At 42.0% G+C, this 22247-nt stretch overlaps 3 protein-coding genes across 11 annotated transcripts in view; 1 reads left to right on the top strand and 2 right to left on the bottom strand.

The window, feature by feature from the left end:
• Positions 1–16387, bottom strand: part of ttll5 (tubulin tyrosine ligase-like family, member 5) — a 53820-nt gene extending 37433 nt beyond the window's left edge. For 2 of the 5 annotated variants that reach the window (XM_035167423.2, XM_035167424.2), the window contains exons 1-12: positions 16131–16385; positions 15595–15746; positions 12520–12626; positions 12339–12421; positions 11053–11159; positions 10635–10765; positions 10446–10528; positions 9023–9092; positions 8343–8427; positions 6374–6475; positions 6176–6267; positions 5842–5949 (exon numbers count right to left, since the gene is read on the bottom strand). In XM_035167423.2, coding sequence (XP_035023314.1) covers positions 5842–5949; positions 6176–6267; positions 6374–6475; positions 8343–8427; positions 9023–9092; positions 10446–10528; positions 10635–10765; positions 11053–11159; positions 12339–12421; positions 12520–12626; positions 15595–15656 — 1030 coding nt within the window. In that variant the 5' untranslated portion in view covers positions 15657–15746; positions 16131–16385. Of the gene's footprint in view, positions 1–5841; positions 5950–6175; positions 6268–6373; positions 6476–8342; positions 8428–9022; positions 9093–10445; positions 10529–10634; positions 10766–11052; positions 11160–12338; positions 12422–12519; positions 12627–15594; positions 15747–16130 lie in introns of all 5 variants that reach the window. The other 3 variants (XM_047341567.1, XM_047341565.1, XM_047341564.1) reach the window with 3 other exon arrangements.
• Positions 16388–17420: 1033 nt separating this feature from the next.
• Positions 17421–20288, top strand: erg28 (ergosterol biosynthesis 28 homolog). The gene is made up of 4 exons (XM_035167859.2): positions 17421–17682; positions 18556–18646; positions 18736–18854; positions 19563–20288. Exons 1-4 carry the CDS (start codon positions 17550–17552, stop codon positions 19649–19651), a joined length of 432 nt encoding a protein of 143 aa, XP_035023750.1. The 5' UTR covers positions 17421–17549; the 3' UTR covers positions 19652–20288.
• Positions 19203–22247, bottom strand: part of flvcr2a (FLVCR heme transporter 2a) — a 26513-nt gene continuing 23468 nt past the window's right edge. For all 5 annotated transcript variants that reach the window (XM_035167853.2, XM_035167852.2, XM_035167855.2 and 2 more), the window contains one exon: positions 19203–22120. In XM_035167853.2, coding sequence (XP_035023744.1) covers positions 22055–22120 — 66 coding nt within the window. In that variant the 3' untranslated portion in view covers positions 19203–22054. The remainder of the gene's footprint in view (positions 22121–22247) is intronic.

Genomic DNA, 22247 nt, shown 5'->3' with positions numbered 1-22247 from the left:
ACACACACACACACACACACACACACACACACAGGAGAGATGGAGTGAGTGTGTTTGCCATAAAACATCATGCATTAGTCTTGGGGAACATGGCACTTGAATAAATGGTTCTGAGCTTGCAGTGCTCCATCAGTGGCACCACAACAACAGGGGAAAATGAGAGAGGGAGGTGTTACACCACCTCGCCAGCCCCCGACATGCAGTCTCCATGTGCCACACATTTTCCCCCAATTAGGAGCAGACGCCGCTTCTGCCCTCATAAGCCCGCCGAGCCACTCGCTGCTAGACACGTTTGTTCTGTGGCTCGACCGCTGCCGAGGGGGAGAGCTGTTAAATGTGCCCGCAGAGAGCCCACAACAAGCATCACAGACAAGGAGAGGGGAGGCAGCGAACATGCACATCACACCCATTAAAAGAGGGAGGAAGAGACACTGTGACAGAGAAAAAGGGATGATGAAGAAGTTTTTTTAATCATTGGATGGGCGCTGCTGGAAACTTCACCACAAGAGACAAACGCCCAAAGACAATAATCTCCCCACCCTGGCCATGCAGCCTGTTGGCCCTGCAACAACAGCGACATAAAGTATAGCCTTCATGTGTGTTTACTTCATAGACGAGTACAACTGAATTTCTCTTGCATCATTCTGAGATGAATTATTCATCTGGCAGTGTCATGAAAACATAAGACGATAAATGAATACAGTTTACACCATATAGCCTTAATGTGATGATGGGACACACTCCATTCATCCCTCCAGAAAAAAGACCTAAGCAGCAGCCGCACTGTCATCATAAAGACGCAAACAGGCTGCTGCGCTGCGGAGAAGTGTGTGGGAGATTCTGATAAATGTAAAACAGGGAGAGTGGTTCACAGACGGGGGATCCAACCACACTCAGCACTTAATGAGGGACATTCAGTGGAACACAGGACCAGTAAGTGGAATGTTTTGTGTGTAATAAAATAGGCCTTTGGCTTGGCTAATCAGATCTTAGTCAAAACATCTCGTAATCAGCATCCCTCAGCAAAAAAGACTGTCCATTAATCACACAGCGGCGGTAAGGAGCTGCATGGGTGGCATTTTCTCTCCACAGACACACACACACACACAGTTCTTACTGATGCAAAATGAAAAATCTGATGTTTTTATTTCTTCCCACATGAGACATTACAGAGCTATAAAAAGATTTTTTTTTTGTTACTGCGCGCCAATTTAGATACACGGCGCAATTTGTGCAATAGGAAGAAATCCCATTTGAAAACAATAAACATTGTATTAAAGCCATTAATAGACATTAAAATGGCAGGGAACAATTTGCAGTAAATTAAGATTATAATGTGCTTTATGGTCTCGCGTGGCTCCCTTCCAGACAAACTAGAGACTGTATAAAACCCTCTGAACAATGGCTGCTTTTATCAGCCCCATTCACTGAGCGAACACACAATTCGCTGCCCTGCACGGTGACGCTTTACCTGTTTACTACAACAGGCAGCTGTTCTGGTCCAGGATGAAGACTGCGTGTATTGAAGGCTGCGCTGAGCGAAAGTGAGGATAAGTACAAGGGGGAGGAATCTTGACAAGGGCTGAGCGAACATGACTCCTTGGTGGTTTGGGTGGGTTTTATTTAACAGACAAGTAAAAGCCCACAGACGCACTGGAGCGAACTCCTTGAAGCTCAGACAGACCTGTGTGTTTGTAAAACCCTCGCTGCACACTGGTTCCTGCATGTCTCTGTATTCATATAATCCATACGTACTCACACGCACAGCCAGTTTGCGTGCAACATGATCGCACTGTGAAAGATGGATCGCCGCGGAGAGGAGAGGATGAGGGTGGTCCTGTGGAACCGTCAGTGTCTATCTTTGGAAACCTAATCCTGTAGGCAGACTGCGAATGCTGTAATTAAGTTGCTCGGGGGCGATTCTGAAGACAACAAAATGACACTAAATTCAATAGTAAACTGATACAGCTGAAGTGAGATAATGCGCATGTTCGCAGCAGACCACAGTGTATTATGTATCTTAGTCAAAGGTGTGGGACCTAATTGCTTTTGTACTCAACAATTACATTCGTGCAGTATCTATGTCTATACAAGTCTGTATAGGCTTACATGCACAAAGGGCGACAGGTTCTACACAGATCACTCAACACAGATGTAAACACCTTTGAAGCTACAAGTTATTATTTTGTTGTTAACCTCGCCTCAATATCCTATACACTGTAAAAGGTAACGCCTATGATTACTTACATCACATCAGTGCTCTTTACTTACTTTCTCACTATTCAGTAGATTCAACTCATTTAATATGAATAATGTAATTGGTTTGCATGACAGACAAAAAAAAAACTACGTTCTCTTGAGTAAACTGGACTTGTGTTCTTGGAGTGATTGAGAGCTCAGGGGTGCATATGTGCAGTAGAGACGATGGCGTCTGTGGCGTATGTGGGTGCACCTGCACATGCACACGAAGAGCCCGATGACAGTTACACAGACTAGATAAATTCTTGCGTGTGAGAGAACTGCATTGAATGCTCACAGATACAGCTGAAACTTTGAGGTCTGGTTGCATGGATGGTAAAAACTTTATGGGTGACAGCGCAAACATGCGAGAGGGAGAGATCAAGTGGGCATGAGGCAAATAGCACTGCAGGCATCTCTACAAGGACTCAAAAGACTAAAACACTAGCATAGAGATCGCTTGTTTTACTATGAGAAGTGCATTTTTTGGGGCATTATGAAACTGTGGAGGGATAAATATGGCGCAGTCTAGATAATTAATGGAAGCCAATATTGGAGCAGTTCAGGATGTTGAGGGTTGATGGGCGTCGTCTCACTGCTGGCTCTGAGACAATATTGTAGACATAAGTTTAGTTGTGTTCTAAGACATTATAGATGTTACTTGATACATGCTAGTAGAATTCCAGTTCTTTTCAATATTGAAGGTACAGTTGCAATTAAAAAGGATTCATTTTCCATTAAAGGGGACATAGCATGCAAATTCCACTTTGTTAGTGCTTCTACAGGTTAATGTGGGTATCTGGCATGTCTACCAACCCAAAAACTCTGGGAAAAAAACACTTGCGCGTTTTGTTATGGTTCCTCTAAGTCAGAAACGTCATGCTTGAGCGACTCGATTGAGCCTCCTGGGTTTTGTGTCGTAACAAGGCACTGGAAGTCTCCCCATGGTCTTGGCCCACCCCCCTGCCCCCACACTCGCGTTTGGTCACACCGGACGCAGCGAGGCTGCGAGCAGCGCAGCACCGTTCCCAAGCACTCAGCCGCCTGGCTGTTCACACGGGACGAGCATTTCTCCGCTGGTCAGCCCGCGATTCACTCACATGTGGCATTTGTCTGGATCGTTGGGACTGGGAGGCTGCAGCAGTTGCTCGGGCGCGACCGCCGCTCTCCCATGCGTGAGCTGGAATTTGTGTCAACGCCACACAGCCAGCAGTGTGGAAGACTTCCGCAGTGTTCAGCACTACTGTAACACTGGCACAAACACACAGAGCCCCCTGTTCTGCTGGGTTTACACGGACGGGAAGCGCCGCTGCGAGGCGCTGCTTCCTTGCGCCGCAGCCGCCTGGCTGTTCACACGGACGTGCATTTCTCCGCGCTGGTCAGCCCCATAGACTGTATATATAAGGTCAGCCCGCGATTCTGCTTTCTCTGCTTGTTATACCCGTTGAATGTCGGGGTTCGGGGGTAAATGATGGTCTTCATAGCCCCCCACACCTCTCTTTCTTTCTCTCTCTGTCTGTCTGCTTGTGTGCTTGTAGTGGATGGGCAGAGGGGGACATTTAATTATGTGATTGGGAAAATTAAAACTCTAGGACAACAGAAGGGGAATACAAAGTATTATGCATATTTGATCATTTATATCATATAAAATATGTAATTTATATCGTTTAAAATCATGGGGGGAGAGGAGGGAGGGGGAGCTGGCTCATTAGCATTTAAAGGAACAGGCACTCAAAACAGGTCACTCTGTGGAGGGCTGTTTTATACAGGGTAAAAAGGGTGCTGTTTGAAATGATCCTTGTGGTATTTTGACCAAAGTATGTTACAGACATTTCATTAAGACCCCAAGGAACCATATCAACTTGTGGTAAAATGGGCATGCTATGTCTCCTTTAAGATATCTGCACAGTTAGTCTTCCACACACCTCTTCTGGTTGTCCATTAACTGTACTGCTTAGCCTGCTGAGGAACAGTTGCTAATCCTAAAAATCATTGACATGAGGCAGAGTACACTCTATCACATGGCCAACATTAACGCCTATGGTCCATTAAGAGTCTCAGATAAACCAAAACCCAGTCTGCATGCACTAACCACTTCCATGCAATGCCATATACCAATATCATAAAGCAATTCTCACCATGCAGCGCTCCACATGAGTTTTTGCCTTTGTGAATTCCCCGTCTATCATGGTAACATAATAGAAGGTAGTATTGGTTTCCAAGATAACTTTAAGTTTAACTTGTCAAACTTTTACAGTGCAAATTGATTACACATATTGTCAGTCACACTGACAAACAGTGGCTGCCTACAGATCTGCACATCACAGGCCAACATCACTTTTTCAACACAATATATGCTAAAGCACGAAAACTATGCCAGCGTGTAAGACCTTATTTTATCACTGAAAATGCAGTGGGGCGTACTTGTGATTGGGCTATGGGGATGTGTATAAACAAGTTATCTGAGACATACCTGAGTGAAAGAATGAATGAGAATATGAGCAAACTTGTTTTTCATTTCCTATTTCTCACTCTCTTTCTCAAAGATATGTGTTGCCTCGCTGTTTACCTACATCCCTCAGGTGTTGTGTTCACAGCCAAGTTGAGACTCGGTAAACCACATGTCCCTCTACATACCTGCATGGTAAAAATTCATACCCTGGGTAAATGTGGTTTGTCAACGTAGCAGTGACGCTTGTATGCAGATAGCATCTTTTTGCAGGCAACAATCTTTTGGTGTGAGTCTGTGCCGCTACATGCCCATTACAGAACAACAACCAATCAGGGGGTTGGGGGGTATTATGTCTACAGAAGCCTGTCACAACTGCAAAGCCCTTTATTTTACCAGCATTTGAGAGGTGAAAAAGAGTGTGAGCGGGAGAGGGGGGAATTATAAAAAAAAAACACACACAGAGAGAGAAAAGGGGAAAAAGAAAAATTAAAAAGAGACAGTGGTGCCGAGGGAGGCTCGGCCAACGCACTCGCTTTCAAACCCCAAATCTCAGAGAGACTGCCAGACACAGAGAAAGAGCGCAGACAATTAGTGCCAACACTAACATGGATAATGGCTCCAAAATGGAGTTCACACAAGCCCGCTGTTCAGCGGGAGGAGCCAAGAAAGGAGTCAGCCTAAATCAGGGAGACCTGAGTAGCAACAGAGGAGAGGAAGCAAATTCCTGCTCCAGGCAGCAGGCCCTTGGTGACCCGGCAGCACAGTCAGAGGGCAGCAACGTACAGGAAGACTCCACGCTGAGAAATGACTGTCTACAGCTTCAGCACGGCTCGGTGGAGGTAATAGTTTGAAGGAACTGCTGAACAATGAATCTGAAACCGAAAGGAAATGCAAGGGGTGTGGTGGTGTGCATGACTAAGTATGTGTGTGTGAGTGTATCTGCACTGCGAGCAAAAAAAGATAGAATTTGTCCGGAGATTGGATGTCATTTGAAAAAGGAAATTCTTGTAAAGCTGCAGAGCTCAGGAGTTTCATTTCGTTGTCTCGAAAACAGCTTGTATTCCAAAACCGACTTGGCTGAGTTTCATGCTCATTTTTATTGAACTATATTGGTTTTTAAGTTTTTAAGAAGAATAAGGAAAAATGATTACCAAAGCAGTTTGACTTGTGGGGAACAAACATCTTGCAGGCGTTGGCTATGTGTAGCTCAGCACTCACAACAGCTTTGATGATGAGGTCCTCCACCTGTCTCATCAGCACTGAAACAGACAATTAGGAGGAAAATAAGACATATGCAGGGGTTTAAGGTAGAGCTTTTGTATAAACTGCAAAAATTGTATGGTTTTGATAACTTGATATGTACTTTGATCGATTAAGTCAAACAAGGGTTGAGGAGTAAAACTACAAACCGAGTAAATCATATATCCATCCATCATCTATGCTCTGATATTAAAACCACAAGTAGGAGATGAAGGTTTGACTCACATGTGGTGTCCTTCCCCTCCTGCCTCAAATACCTCAACACTGCACTCATACTCCACTTGTTCCCATAATCCTCAACTTCAGGGTCATCGCAACTGAAAAGGAAGAAATGCACTTCAATGCTCAAGTCATCATGAACAGATGAGTCACTCTGGTTTCCACAGTCATGTTCAGTGTGTGTTGATCATTGACGAGGCCTACCTGACATAATCGCTGCTCTTTTTGTTCACACTGTAGTTAGTGAGATGCATGAATGTGTTCTTAATGTTCTTTGAAGTCCGGTCATACTTTACTGTGGCAAACCTGCACAAAGACAAAGAAAAGTAACTGTGACCTGTCATCCAACAGTGACCACATTCACGAGGCTGACACTTGACTGAATAAGGGCACTTTGGCAGAGATTAGTTTCTGGCAGTGTTTAAGAGGAGTGGATGCCACATGTGCAGTAATGAGAATTCCTTGGCACGCACCGTGTACCTGAATACCAACACAACCCTGCAGGAATGTCAGGAGATAAAAGTGATATTCAGGATTTGGCCGTGATTTATTGTTGCCAGTTGATAATCAAGCCAGGGCAGTGGCCCTCCGACTCCAGCACATACCTCCGCCTCAGAGCGAAGTGAGGAGCCAGTCGTTCCATAAATCACCTGCCCTCATGCTGACTTACCTGTGACTGATCAAAGTCTGTACTTGGGATTAAAACGTTTTTTTCTTCACATAACTTCATGCAAAGAATACACGTAATACTTTTACACAAAGCAATCAGGAGATGTGATCTTTGAAAAATGACACAATCTGTAACAGTTGATGAGCACATCGTACAGCTGGAACAATAGAGTGCTTTGTTTCAAAAGTCTCAACCACTAATCCTCTGCAGGGGTCAGGAAAGTTAAGGCTGCCCTCTTCTGGACACTGAAGGAGTGACAATGTTTGTGCCTCGTTAGGTGCATGAAGGATCTCTGAGCAATCAGCCAGGGTCTGTTAAAAGCATTTGCAGACACGAGCTCAATGACTCATAATAAATAACAGTTGACTTCCTTAACTGATCGAACTGCACTTAAAATACACAGAGAAAATATGTTTGTGTGTTTTCCCAACACTCAGTTTACTTTATTAAAAACTTAAAATGTAGCTTGACCCAACATCTCACCTCCAAAATGAAATTACACCAAATCAAATTACACACAAATGTCTCAAAATCTGGTAATTCTCCAATGACACAAGCAAAATTTGATTCACAGCATAAATGTCACTCATAATACTGGAACTCTGCCAAGGCCCAACAGTCGACTTATGAAACCACATTTAAATTCACTAGATCTGGATTTGTATTTGTGTCTGCGCCAAGTTGCACACACGCAGAACTATCAGTTCCCTAAAAAAAGCCATGTCATCAAGATAAATTAATTGTTCAAGGAGAATGTTGAAAAACGCCCTCTCGCGATGTTAAAGAAAGTGAGAAAATAATCCTGAATTCGCCCCCAGACCCAGAGCCGTCCCAAAATTGAATTTGTTCTTTGCTGACTCATACCGCATCCTTCCACCAAGGTTTGTCGAAATCTGTCCAGTACTTTTTTATTAAATTCTGCCAAATAACAGACAGACAGATGAACAAATGCAGACAAAAACTTAACTTCCTTGGCAGAGGTAACAGTGATCTATAATCAGGATGTTTCAAGTTTTAAGAATAAAACTACAATGTGTGGTTTTGGAAAAAAGAGGCCACTTTATTTTTACAATTTGTTGCACAGATTAAAGCTCAAATTCTGTATATGTGCACATACATTTCACTTTATATGTAGAACATCTATACTCAATAGACATATACAGTTTACTTTACTCCTAGCCTGCCACATCATCCTCACCCCCCCCACACCTTATGATGCACTCTGCTGCAGTTCATCTGGGAATGACTGCGTGACTCGTCCCTGGCAGAACTTTATACATAACTTTATATAAAACAAGTAAATGGACAAAATGTGCTGCAAATACAAAGCTGAAACAACAACTCCCAAGTTTTGAAACACTTGGTCACTGAATGTATCAGCAGTGGGCGAATAGTTTTTGAAGAGTTTTCGTTTCTTTTGATGAATCTACTTTTGTTTTGACTTTTAAAAATGTCTTGTAGCTGTTTGGTTAAATGCTGATGGAGGAGTCCATGTACACTCACCTCGCCAGGCCTTCCTCATACACATAGATGATGAGTGGATCGTATGATGTCACCAACACGTATAACCGAACGTCAAACTTGAACTCTGAAAAGAAAAGAAAAACAGATTCATTTCAATCAAATCTGCCAAAATGTACAATATGTAACTTTGGCCGCTGGGGGTCTCTAAAACAAAAACAATAACAAAGACCTAGTTTGATGAGGAAGCAGCCGGGGGTCATGGGACTTGTTGTCCTCACCACCATTGCCAATGAAAATCTACTCCAAAAGAGTTGAGCGCTAATCATGTTCACGGATGAGGTAATGTATTGAATTTATTAACATTACGTAGCCATTGGCAATGAATAATCATGATCGATAACAGGTGACAACACAAACAGTGGAAGAAAAAAAACTGCTGACTGGCTAACTGGCTAGCAGTGTGTTTTTTAATCGTCATATGTTGTTTGCGCCGGAAGTTAAAGCAGAGACGGTCAAAGCGGATATGGTGGACTTAAAAGGCGATGAACATGAAAGATTCCATTACCGCTGGGTTTGCACATTGTTGGAAACATTTCAGATAATGTAGGTGCACTATCAGCAAAATATATAACATAGGTAACATTGTTTTTAGACATTTTAATGAAGAATTGATACATATTATGTCATGTAAATATTGGGGAAGCTGCGTTGCAACTCACCATCTATCAGCAGCGTGTTGTTAATATAACGAGACACCAAGATGTTTTCATCCATGGAGATTTGATTTGGCTGTAGATGACAGAACAGAACACATTAAAATATAATGAGGCAAACAAAGAAGAAAAGTATTTTACCATAATGATGCAACAGGGTTAAAGCTACAAGTTGTATAAGTTCATAAATACACAGCTGACGTTGCACAGTGAATTCCAAACAGCTGATCTAACTGCCGGTAACCAGGACCATCTAAGTATAATGAGATCAAGAGAAGTTGGAGAGTGTGATGACACTGGCCATAGCAGGTCAACCTTAAATAACAACAGCCTATAAAAACACAATCTGGTGGTGGGAGATGGGTCATTTATGAGGTTGAAATGTGTTGCAGGTGGCGGAGTTGAGAGGAGATGGGAGAGGGGGAGAGGGGGGGTGGAGGGGGGAGATGGGGTGAGTAACCTCAAAGCTGGCTACAGTTCAGAGAAAAACCCAAACTTAAAAAAAGAAAGGACGTATTTCTTTTTTCTCTCCAAATATCACTCTGACATTCTTTCCACTGTTTCATAAAAAAAAAACGGCCTGAGAAGAAGAGGAGTCGTGCACGTGTTTTCCAACAGTGAGAACCTTGTTGGACGACTGTGATTTACTCCACCAAGCTTATTAATGGCTGGAAAAAGTGGTTGATAGCTTTTTCTTTTTTTTTTTCAAAGACAGCTGTATCTGTAAACCCCGTACTCCCACCTCACATCTGGCCAACCTGCTGTTTCAGTTCACACAGTCATTTTTTTAAAGTCAGTGTGTTTACATTAAAGTCCCACTATTCACCATAAGAGTGAATCTGTGCTTACGTGGGAACTTAAAGGAACTTAGAACAGAAATATTGTGATATTATTGAATGAGCTTCACAAAAAGAGCTGCTGCTTCCTGTGTTTCCAATCTGCAGTATGTTCACCTAAGATCATTTTCCTAGACATGTGCATTGTACTCTTCCCATGTAAATCTCAGCAAAAACCCAAATAAGCCATTTAAAAGTCAACTCTGTCAGAGCTTGGTTTTACCTAAGTTTGTTAATAATTATGTATCATCATCCTCTAACTTTTCAGATTTCAGAGATCTTTGAAAGAAAAGTACATACACTTCTGACTGAAACATGTTATTATTTTTTATCATTTAGGACCAAAGTGCAAAGTGCCAAAGATTCCCTAAATCCAGCTTCTAAAATGTGATTTGTAACGTTCTGTTTTTCTCGTCAACAGTATATCTTTGGGTTTTCAGACTGATAAAAAAAAATCATCTTGGGCTTTAGCTCCAGTCGTACTTTCATCTCCTCAGAAAGAAAAAAAATCACAGCTTGCTTCATGTTAAAGAGTCACAAATCAAACAGACTGGAAGCCACTGTATTGAAGAGTGATAACTAAAATCACTCACATTGCTGACCAGGTAGATGCCTCGCCCTCTTGACGATGCTACTGGTTTAATAATCCATGGGCCCTTGTCCTTGGCAAAACAATCTGACATTTAGGGAGAGAGATTCAAAGTGATTTATAGTGTATTATGTAAACATATCATAAACACAGCTCTGCTTCAAGCAGCAGGGTGAGATGGGAGGTATCTTACTGCAGAACTCCTGGTACTCTGAGGGAAGAACAAAGGTCTGAGGAACGATGTGGAAGTTTTTGAAGCCGTGGGTCTGCTGCATTCGCTGGATGTTTTTATAGAGACGGTCTTTTCGCGTCAATTCGTATGACCTGGAAAAAGGCAGAGGTTCCAGTTTAAAAAGGCTCCCGTGCTTCAGTCACTGACAGAAAAAACAATACATGAATACCCAACAGTTGCAGAACGCCCTCTGCCTGACAGCATGATTCATTTCATGTTTGAGGGAGGCACCGGTCCAAACTAAATGCACTTTGCAGTGGAGGCCAACAAACACATTGCCTGAACTGAAGAGCTTAAAATGGCTCAGTGGTGTTATTTATAACACAGAAAACAGTGGCAATACACTCCCTCACTCACTCCCTCACCCAGTGGATTATACCTGGGAAAGTGGTTGACCTTCTGGAAGTCTTGAAGGCTGCGGAGTATGTAAGGCTTGAGGTGAGACCCCGTCCACATGAGGTTAAAGTCATTGCAGTTTGGGTGAACCTGAAAAAGGGAGAAAAGATCATTAAAATATATATTCCTATATATATTATGTGTGTGTGTGAAACCTCTCGGTTCAAATCCGTCGTATATGGAGTTTGCTTGTTCTCCCCGTGTCTGCGTGGGTTTTCTCCAGGTACTCCGGCTTCCTCCCACAGTCCAAAGACATGCAGGTTGGGGTTAGGTTAAGTTGAGACTACAAATTGTCCCTATAGGTGTGAATGTGACTGAGAACGGTTGTTTGTCTCTTTATGTTGGCCCTGTGATACGCTGGAGACCCGTCCAGGCCAGGGTGTGCCCCACCTCTCCCCCAATTTCAGCTGGGATTGGCTCCAGCTCCCCACACAACCCTCAAAGGACAAGCGGTATAATGGTATATACTAATAGTCTGTATTTATATGGTGCTGTTTTAGTCTTAATGACAATTCAAAGTACTTGACAGTACCGATTTTGCCATTCCAACACACATACAGTACATTTATGTGCAGCACTTGCACGGAATGGGGGAGACTGGGACTGATTCAACCTTCTGGATAGTGGACGACTCGCTCTACCTCCTGAGCCATGGATGGATGGATATGGATGAACTATGATGGACAAACTGACCTCTGTTCAGTTTCCAGTCACCAACAGCAGTTTTATATTCTCATGTCCATCACACACGACAGCTCAGTTAGCTCAAATATAATTTAGGACATTTTCTCAAATGGACATCCAACTCCATCACATTACGTTATCTCTTTTGTTTTGTTTTGTTTTATTTCAACAATTCGTTACAGGAGACAGGACTCACATGACCATTCATTCAGCGTCTGGGGGCAGATGTTTTCAATAAAGGCTTGTTAAAGTTTGGCTCTGCGGAGGCTGCGGTACACACTCGTCTGCCTTTGATGATGGGTTAGTGGGAGTCGAGATGTATTGAAATGAAATAAAAAGGCAATTAATAGTAACTGCTTGGAGAGAGCAGTAATGGGGACTGTGTACCCTCGTGAAAACAGGATTAATGCTCCTGAGGGTTACATTCCCGGGCTTTGACAACAGAATTATCAGTTAAAAGGAAGAAGAAAAAAACACAGCCCAACTATCCCTTATCCTACAAAGCAGAGTATGTGCATGGATAACATGTTTTTGTAAGTTTTAGGTTAATCTTTTCAGTTTGCATGATTTAGTGAAGATCATTACCTCACGGAATCCATGATTGGCGAGTAGTCCACGCACCAGACGGCTCTCGGTGCGCACGATCTTGAAGGCCAAGTTGTACCGCTCTAAGGATGTAAAACACATTGGAAACAATAAAACATACTTAGTATCAAACCAATAAAAGTCTACAACGATTAGTTAGATTATAATAATTTTAGTTTACCTCCAACAGAGCAGATAGTTCCATCTTTTGAAACTACAGCTTCAGGGACAAACAAGAGAACTGGGATGGTCTTGCTCAGGCCGCACCACGCGATGCAAGGCTGGTCGCTATTGGACAAACAATGAAATAAGAAGCAGAATAATAACGAATAATAGCAATATGTTAATAATAAAGAGGCAGTTTTTCGAGATGTTTTCAGAACACTCAAATTTCAAATTATCTGCAGAAATACACAGCGCACACATTCTCTGTAACAATGCCATGAAGATGCACCCCATAACCCCTGCCCATAATCTTTGCCAAAGATGGTGATCTTCCCTATAAGGGCGGCTTACCTAATGCTGCAGGAATGTATCCTGACACGGTGTTTATTTCAGCCGGGCAGATAAAGACAGAACCACACACAAGTTTCAGGGGGTGCCGGGCAATAACAAACCTGCGCACTGACAAACACCCTTGTAAAACTGCCGTCTATCTGATGGTACCAGACACAGCCTGCTTACAGCGAGAAATAAGATAAGGTAGCACGATGATGGAGCAGACCTCAATCAGGAGCGGGGGGTCTCGATAAGGAGGGAGGCATGTAAACAAACGCCGCTCCTCACTTCAATATCCAGGTATGTCGGACAATACGCCAGATACCTGTTCCACTGCGGGGGCTGGACTGCACGCCCTTATTTTGATAGTTTTTCACAGCATTGTTTATTTTGAATATAAACCACCATCAAGACGATTTCAGATGCTAAACAAACAATACAAGATGTGATGATCTCGATCCTCAGCTCATATTGCTACAGTCACTGTGATGTTTCAGAAAAGTCTGGTCTCCTGAGTTACAAACAATTAGTGAAATATGCAGATGAAGTCATACTTTTTAAAAGTCAGTCTTTTAATAATAGTGATCTTAACCCTAGTCAACTGATGGTTGTTAAGCCTTTATTATACTACTAGTTATTTACTATAACACTACATTATTAAATGTCTTATTTGTTGTACTATAGCATTTAGCAATTTAGCATTTATCGTTATTGTTTGGGTACTTTTTTCCTTTTGTATTTTATTTCATTGGTTCCATTTCTTTTTTTATCTTTGTAAAGCACTTTTTAACTTTGTATTGAAATATAGTGTAATATATATTTACCGCTGCCAAGGAGGTAATGTTGCCGTCTGCATTTGTTTGTCTGTTAGTTGGCAGGATTACACAAAAAACTACAGGACGTGTTTCCACAAAACTTGGTGGAAGGATGTGATATGTGTCAGGGAAGAACCTGTTGCATTTTGTTGCAGATCTGGATCAGGGGCAGGTGCAGGAATCTTTGTTTCACTTTCTTTAACAGTGTGTGTAATTTGGTCCAGATCCAAATCAGGATCTAATTATTTTAAATATGATTTCATAAGGGGGCTGTTGGGCCTTAGTGGAGGTATGGAGGTTTAAAATAGTGTGTAGTCTTGTGCCATGTTTCCTCCTGTACATGCACCTTCTTGAGTTTGTCTTTATGTCTGTTCCTCTTGCTTGTAATATAATACTTTGTTGTCCTTCAGTGCATTATTTAGCGTTGTCTGTTGTCATAGTAGAAGTAGAAGTTAGTTCACCTGGAAATCAAGTGTGTGTTCATATGGGGAAAGCCTGTAAGATTTCCAATAAAACTACCCCCATACACAAAGATTTGTCTGATCATCACACGTCTTAATAATAATTACAGTGCTCAGTAAACGCAGCTCTGGTCCCTTAGAGGTTAAACCCTAATACTAAGCAATCCAGACTAATGCAGGGCATGGAAATTAGCCTAAAAGCAGGCGCAGTGTCTCTAAAGGTATGACTAAGTATAGCTTAAGAGGGACTTAGCTGGAACAGGCAAGATGACAAGGAACAACTGTCGACAACCACGAGCTGAAGCAAGATGCTCTTCTCTCTCATTCAGTTTGAAGTTGATCAATTATGCAGACAGCAAAGTTACCTGAGGATTTGCATTTTGTCTTAATGTATCTTGGCATAAATGATTCAGCAAGGCTCAGGAAGTAATCCTGCATGGGTTAGATTACACATTCCATAAACTACAGCAGGTTGCAATGATAGAAAGTAAATAGAAAATGTTTCTGCTCCTCCATGTCGTCCCAGTATTTGGAGATAGATGTCATGAGGAGGTGCATCAGAAGGATCAGTGGGATACGAACCTAGCTGACATTAAATTACACCTGCTTAATTCAGACAGGGGAGTCCACCGGCTGCAGGGACAACAGCCTACTAATATCCTACTCATTTACATATAATGTACACAAAGTTCAATAAAACAAAAAAACTGAATGGCACTCAGTAGAGCGCATACATCCGCCAAGGCTCAGCAGTCCCCTTAAATCCAATCAAGCTACACCACATTTCACAACACATAGAAACCAGTAATAACTAATATAACAAATTCCTACTTTTTTTTTTTTTTAAAGGTGGCATTGATATGATAGCGGCCCAAGAAACATCCTGATGTATGTACCATCCGTGTTGTCAGGTTTTAAACCTTTGAATGACAGCCCACATCTCCATGTTTTCAAGCAATTCTAATGGTAAAGTTTGACGTATTCTAGAAAATATACATATTTTATAATATAGTTATGAAATAATTTATGTTTCAGGAAGTGGCAATTCAGTGCTGAAGTTACTTTTGGGGCGTGCTGTGAAGGGCTGAGCGATATGGCCCAAAATTATATCAATAAATATTATTTCATTTCAAGTTTAAATTTTTTCTCCCGAGTTATAAGGTTGTGGTTTTAAACTCTTCCCAATGGACAGAGGGAAATCAATCATGTGTTATATAATATCTAATCCAGTACATATGATACTTTTGTTATACTGTTACAGTGTGATGATTGCTGATATTGTTTTAACGCCCAGTCCTGGTGCTGTGAAATCAAAACATGACGGAATGACCTCAGAGCATAGGTTCTTTTCTCATTTATCTTCAAAGTGACTATATGATGCTGTGGCGTGTGAGCACTGCTGAGCTGTGACAGCACATCTCTGCAGCTGACAGCACTGAACCACAGTCACCATCATGGGATTCTGCAAAAACTAGTTCTTACTCTTGCTCGTCTTCATCCGAGGAGGATTCGGAGTCCTCCTTATCCCGGATCACAGCTGGCATCTTCACGGGGGGAGAAGGGGACGAGCCGCCCGGTGGAATCTGGCAGGGATCAGGTGTCCAGCTTCACGCATGGCCTCTCAACCCCTCCAGCTGCAAATGAAACACACCAGCCAGGGAACGTGTCAGCTCGTATAAACATCAGCCCCCTCATGGAAGACATATTACAATAACAACCACGTTATTACGGCTCGCTGGTGAAACCTGTCACACCGGTGCAGTCCCACAGCAGTTAGCGCACAGTTAGCTGGGGACAGCTGATTTCTGTCTCTACAGTGAAATTGTCTTTTTTTAACCTCACACCAGACACGAGACGTAAAGACTAAACCCACGGAGACTGTCCAACAAACGTTAGCTAAATAAAGACTACGGTTTCTGACACGCTATATTAAATAGGGGAAGCTATCGAGCTAAAGTCCGCTTTGTCCAATGACTGTTAAATAAACGTTTTAGTGACAAACACCAAAGTGAACTTGCCTTTTGTTTGAGTGGAGCGTGCTAACAGCTAGCTAGCTAAGTCTCACCAGGGCCACTTGATCATCGCGGTTAATCTTCCCGGTAACTACAACAACTGAGTAGCAACAGAGCGACGCGCGTGCGCACTGACACACGACACTTGTTTGTCCGCTTGACCAAAGTTTGCGGTGCATCCTCCCCACTGCGGGTACACGCGTGAACGTTACGGTGTAAAAAGGAGACGATGGCCCCAGTCTAATGTGACAGCTAGTGTCAAATATGGCGGTTCATAATCAAAGACGTGTAGGTTAAATTCAATTGAAATTAACGAGTAAACCTACCTATTTAATATTACGGTACTGGGAACGTAACAGCTTACATACATAATTACCTTAACTACAATCAACGTTGCTCTAAAATGAAATGTTTAAAAGGTTATGAATTGCTACTCGGGGTTTATAAATGCTACTGAAACGTTTTGTACAGATTCGACTCAATAATTTAGCCGAAATCACAGTTCACCACTTCTGCCGCGCCAGATCTAACGAAAACAAAATCCAGTGCAGATTATACTCTTGCTCCAATATCTACTCTTTGTTAAGACGCAGCCTAGCCCTCGGTCTACAGGTGACAGGATTGCTCTGTTTCTATTGGTTGGTGAAGCAAATAGGCGGAATCCTAACTCTTGAATCGGCCAATCATATGAGTGGTGCGACTCGATGGAGCCATCCTTCGAGCTCTCATATTGGTCGACCCCACAGTCCAGGTCCGAATGACATCCTGCTCTACACCGAGTATTGTGTGTCTTTACCAGATGTGTGGCTACACGGTGCTTTGATACACACCGTCAGGTAAATACACAAACCAGTCATGTTATTTGTTTTATCATGATGCGTTATTAGCCGCTTTATAGCAACATTAGCTGCTATATTATGCGACATATGAGTGGTTGATATGTCGCTAGCGAAAAGATGCTCTGCATGTGATGTGTGGAGTCAGTGTGTGTGTTGACGTTGTTTATCCATGTCTGACAGGTGCGTCTCTCACACAGGCACATAGACAGAGAGACAGACAGAGGGACAATCGGACAGAGAGACGGACACATAGACAGACAGAGAGACAATCAGACACACACAAGAGGCGGACAGAAAGGTCAGACAGAGAGACAGTCAGACACATACAGGCAGAGAGAGAGAGACTCAGACAGAGAGACAGACATACTGTCAGGCAGAGAGACAGACAGTCAGACACACACAAGAGGCAGACAGAAAGGTCAGACAGAGAGACAGTCAGACACACACAAGAGGCAGACAGACAGTCAGACACATACAGGCAGAGAGAGAGAGAGACTCAGACAGACAAAAGACAAGCAGACAGAGAGACAGACATACTGTCAGGCAGAGAGAGAGACAGTCAGACACAGACAGACAGAGAGCCAGGATGAGTCGCCTCCTGAACGTCCTGCGGAGCTGGCTGGTGATGGTGTCCGTCATCGCGGTGGGAAACACGGTGCAGAGCTTCAGGGATCACAGCTTCCTGTCCGAGAAGCTCTACACGGGCGCGCCAGAGTTCGGTGAGTGAGGCTGAATGGACCTGAGGGACACTGCAACTTGCATGGACGACTCATAATAATAATACATCAGTGCATTGGACCTTAGCAACAATATATATCACTCTCACTCAAGTCAACTGAGAGTGATGCCGGTGACATGTCTCCTCTATGTTTTGTATGTAAGTTTATAAAACAGCTTTGAATTGGAAAACATGTCTGAACATTTATTCTTATTATTACTAAACAATGCTGCAGCTGATCACAACATTATATAAGCTGTTTATTACACTATTAGGATAACCCAATATAGTGCAATGTGTTTTTAATTGCAGTGTCCATTCTTCGCAATAACAAATAAACACTCTTCTAGTTTAAAGTATTTATCAGTCCCGTATTTATTGGTTGTGTATTTATTGAAGTAGCTGCTTTAATTTCATTGTACTGCTTTCTCTTGTACAATGACAATAAAGCCTTTCTATTCTATTCTTTATTGTAAATAATCATTCTTTTTATCATTTCAATAGCTTTTCAGCTTTTCAGCTGACATGTTCATACACATACTGAAAGTAAAAGGCCTTCTTCAAACATGGGAATAACATTTGTCCCGAGACGTCGCAGCTAAGATTCACTCCTGTCATTTAAATGTGAATAACCCATATAGTGTTTGTTATAAGCTGATATCAGACTTTAATATCGGCCCGGCTAATTCATAGATCAGGCTCTTAATACATTTTGTAAATATATCAAGTTGAAATGAGGCAGATTTGGTCTGTTCTGTTTCTCTGTCACAGTAATAACAGACATGGGACATACAGATGACTTGATCGTGATATTTTTCTTTACTTTTCTAAACTCCAACCTACCTGATATTACCTTTTTCGTCCGTTTCCCTAGTGAATGGTCTCCAGGCTCGGACATTCGGCATTTGGACATTGCTGTCGTCGATCATTCGCTGTGCCTGTGCCATTGATATTCAGAACAGGACGTAAGACAGCTTCTCACATTCTCCACCTTCTTTCTGTTGGTCGTCGACATGTAATATATTATTACTGAGTGCTGTGTTGTCGCCTGCAGGCTGTATCACGTCACCTTATGGACATTTGTGTTGGCGCTAGGACACTTTCTGTCTGAAGCCTTCGTCTACAAAACCGCCCCTCTGACTATCGGGGTCATGGCGCCGCTCATCGTGGCAAGTGAGTAAGACTCTTTACACCAGTGGTCACCAACCGTTTCAGGCCCAAGATCACTTTTTAACTCCAAACGATCTACCACCCTGATATCGTCCAGAAAAAAACCATCAGGAGGGTCAATATACATGAAGAAAGGCAGTTATGCAACTTTATCTATTCAATGCACAATATTCACATTAATGTCAATTCATATTTACAGCATCTGTTCAATGCACGATATTTAGCTTCTCAGTTCAACAATACGTTCTGCAGAGGAGCTGCTACTGCATCACAATGATTTTGCATAGGCTTTGCCTTGAATATTCATATTCTTATTATATGTTTTTACAGAGAAAATGATGAGATCAGGTCCAAGTTTGGGCTTTTAGGTGATGTTCCCATTTATTGCAAAAATCATGAATAATGAACTTACATTGAATTGCTCCCCACCACCTATTGCTCAAAACCAGCTCTAAAATGACCCTCTATTGAAATAACTAGACACAAAAGAACCTACATGTCCCCTAGTGTTTAAAATAATACATTACATTATGCCTCTTACAAACACATTAGGCTGCAGAGGGCGCTTTGGCTCAGTAAAAGTTACACAGTGATCCTTTAAATAACCAATATTGAAATTTCGACAACACCCGCTTGTGTTTTACCGAGAAAACATTAATGCCAAACAACAGAATCCTGATTGCATCTCAATGTGGGTTTTTTTGTCTTTAGGTTTCTCTGTTGTCGGAATGCTGATTGGATTCCAGTGTATTCCAGACACTCAAGAAGAAGTGGGAGCACGACGGAAGAAACGTAACTGAGTCCCAGCACCAAACAGCTGTGGAGTGGACTTGTCCTGCTTGTGCTGCTTCTGGCCTTGAAGAACATGAGACGTGGATGTGCTTTCATTTCAAACTGTGACACTTTCTAAAGACTGTACACAAACACTCTGCCTCGATGCAATTCATGATTTTTAACTGGATATTTTACAGTTGACAGTGCAATCACATGTCATGTTAAAATCATGCTGTTATGAGTGAGGTGTTGCCGAGTTAAGCGATCAGAGAAATTATTCAGAGCAGATGCTCTTCATCACAAAATATCACAAAAACTTAAATTAGCAATTGTTTTGTTTCTGTGGAAGTTTGTACACCCTTTGAACTTCTAGTCTTTTTTTTATTAAATAACAAAATAATTAGATTTTTAAATGTTCTATTAGAGTAATAAGCTAATGAGATGTATTTCTGAACTTTAAAAAGAAAAAAACTGTTGTGTTAAATGTGCAGACAGTTGTCTTGTTGTCAGGGGTGTGATTGTGTTCTTACATGGTTTTGATAAATGTGTGATATCATGTGCTGCTTAAATGTTATATTTGGGTTCCTCAGCGAGGTGTTTTCATGATTGTTTTCAGCGCTGACTTTGGCTTCATGAGATGGATTAAAGTGCAGGAAACACTCACACACTTTGGTTTATCCAGTGAGGTTGGGAACAAAACTCCCATCGATTCCTCTCACTTGTGTTTGTGCTTGGTGAAAGTAAAAGAATACCAATTTTAAAAATCAATTAAAACATTTAAAATGGTCAAAAAAAAACTCCCCGGGTGTAGAAACTTTTTCACAGCACAGTGAAATGTCCCCAAAAAATGCCACTGAAATAACACACAACTGGCCACAACGCGCATTACTGACAACCTGTACAAACACTGAACGACATGACTCCGTGACAAATTTTCAAGCAAATACTATCAAACATAGAAACATTTTCTTGTGCAAAATGACAAAAGGGCAACTGATTAATTTGCCTTTTCCTTTCATCCGTCGTGTGCTGTGCGGACACTCTTAAAGCAACACTAATGAACTTTTCCCAAAATAGCAACTTCAAAATTAGTTTGATGGTTCACTGACTTGAAAAAGGGAGAATAGTGTAACTCTATGTCACTTCAGTGAGCCGGTACGCTCTTCATAGTTGATACAATGATCACAGCTTTAATTGTGTGGCCTAGCACGTTCATGAGTAATGATAAAATGTAGATCAGTTAAAAAGAACTAGAAGTCATTTAAAAAAAATAACTGTTTATCTTTGATATTTAGCGAGGAAACTTAAAATATCAGGATTTTCTCAACATGAAAAACAATCACTCGTACATTGGACCCAAACAGAGGTAATCCCCCTCTGTGGCTGCAGAGGGCGCTGTCTCTCAGCAAAAGTTACATAGTGTTGCTTTAACGTGTCAGATGTTCATCAGCAAACGTCTTCTTGTAGAGATCGTGTACAGCAAAACAACACTGACCTTTAAAAGTGAACTCTGATGCACGGCATCAACCACATCTATAATCAGCAGGATTCAGAGGTACATACTTCCATGTGATCCTGAATGACAGGCAGAGAGGACGCAATGGCTAACCTCACTGCCACAGCAGGATATCACATCACAGTGCTCAGTCTGCATTAAAGATTCATTTTTCTAAAAAAACACTTCTTGAAAACCTTTAGCAATGTAAAGGCAGAGTTCGGTCACACACAGCAATGGTCCAATATAAAGAAACACACACTGTTTAAATATTGCTCATTGTGTGCATAAAACATGAACATTAATCAGAGGACAGTAAAAGGATAGGACACATTCAAAAGTATAAATAAGATGAGTGTGGTAATGTTTGAATCAGTGTGACAGCATGTCGGCAGTACGCTGAATAAAATGAAACGTGTTTTCATGGAGGGATGTCAAAAAAACCTCTGAGGTTCCAAGTGTGTTTCCTGGGTGCAGGATTGACTTGTGCTTGATTCAATTTGAGCGAAGTAGTGTTTGGGATAATAAGTGTAAGAGAGTGCAGCGTCCTCACATGCGTACAGAATGTTGTACAGCAGGTGTGCTCCGTCCTACTCACAGTCCGTCACCACCGTGGTGCTCACTCCTCACAGCAGCGTTTCATCTCCAGCAAGAGGGTTATGTTTTCAGTGTTGTTTGATCGTCAGCAGGATGAATCGAGAACTACGGGATCGAGTTCCCTGGAATTTTGTAGAGGGCTGGCACATGACCCAGGGAGGAAGCCATTAAATTTCGGATCTGGATTAACAGGGAAATTGTTTTCTGTAACATGGCAAGTTAGGATGTCAGCCTTGGCAGGGGTACATACTCTTAACACACCCTTCTAGTGAACTTTAATGTATGAGTTGAGTCAATATTTGATTGTGTTTGTATTTGTACAGAGAGGACATCCTCTTCATAACCTCCTCTGTTTCAGGATTTCAGGGGGAGAAACGTTTCCTTCCAGATCAGCTGTCATTTTCTGTGAAGGACGAGGACAGAAACAACCACAGACGAGAAAAAAGAGGTCGTTCAGTATTTCATCAAAACACACAAATTGTCAGCACAGCAGAAAGACACAGAACATCAGCATTATTCATTCTTTACTT

This window comes from Hippoglossus stenolepis, chromosome 10 (assembly GCF_022539355.2).
Source record: "Hippoglossus stenolepis isolate QCI-W04-F060 chromosome 10, HSTE1.2, whole genome shotgun sequence".
Classification (NCBI taxonomy): Eukaryota; Metazoa; Chordata; class Actinopteri; order Pleuronectiformes; family Pleuronectidae; genus Hippoglossus; species Hippoglossus stenolepis.
This window is presented reverse-complemented; position numbering and strand designations above follow the sequence as displayed.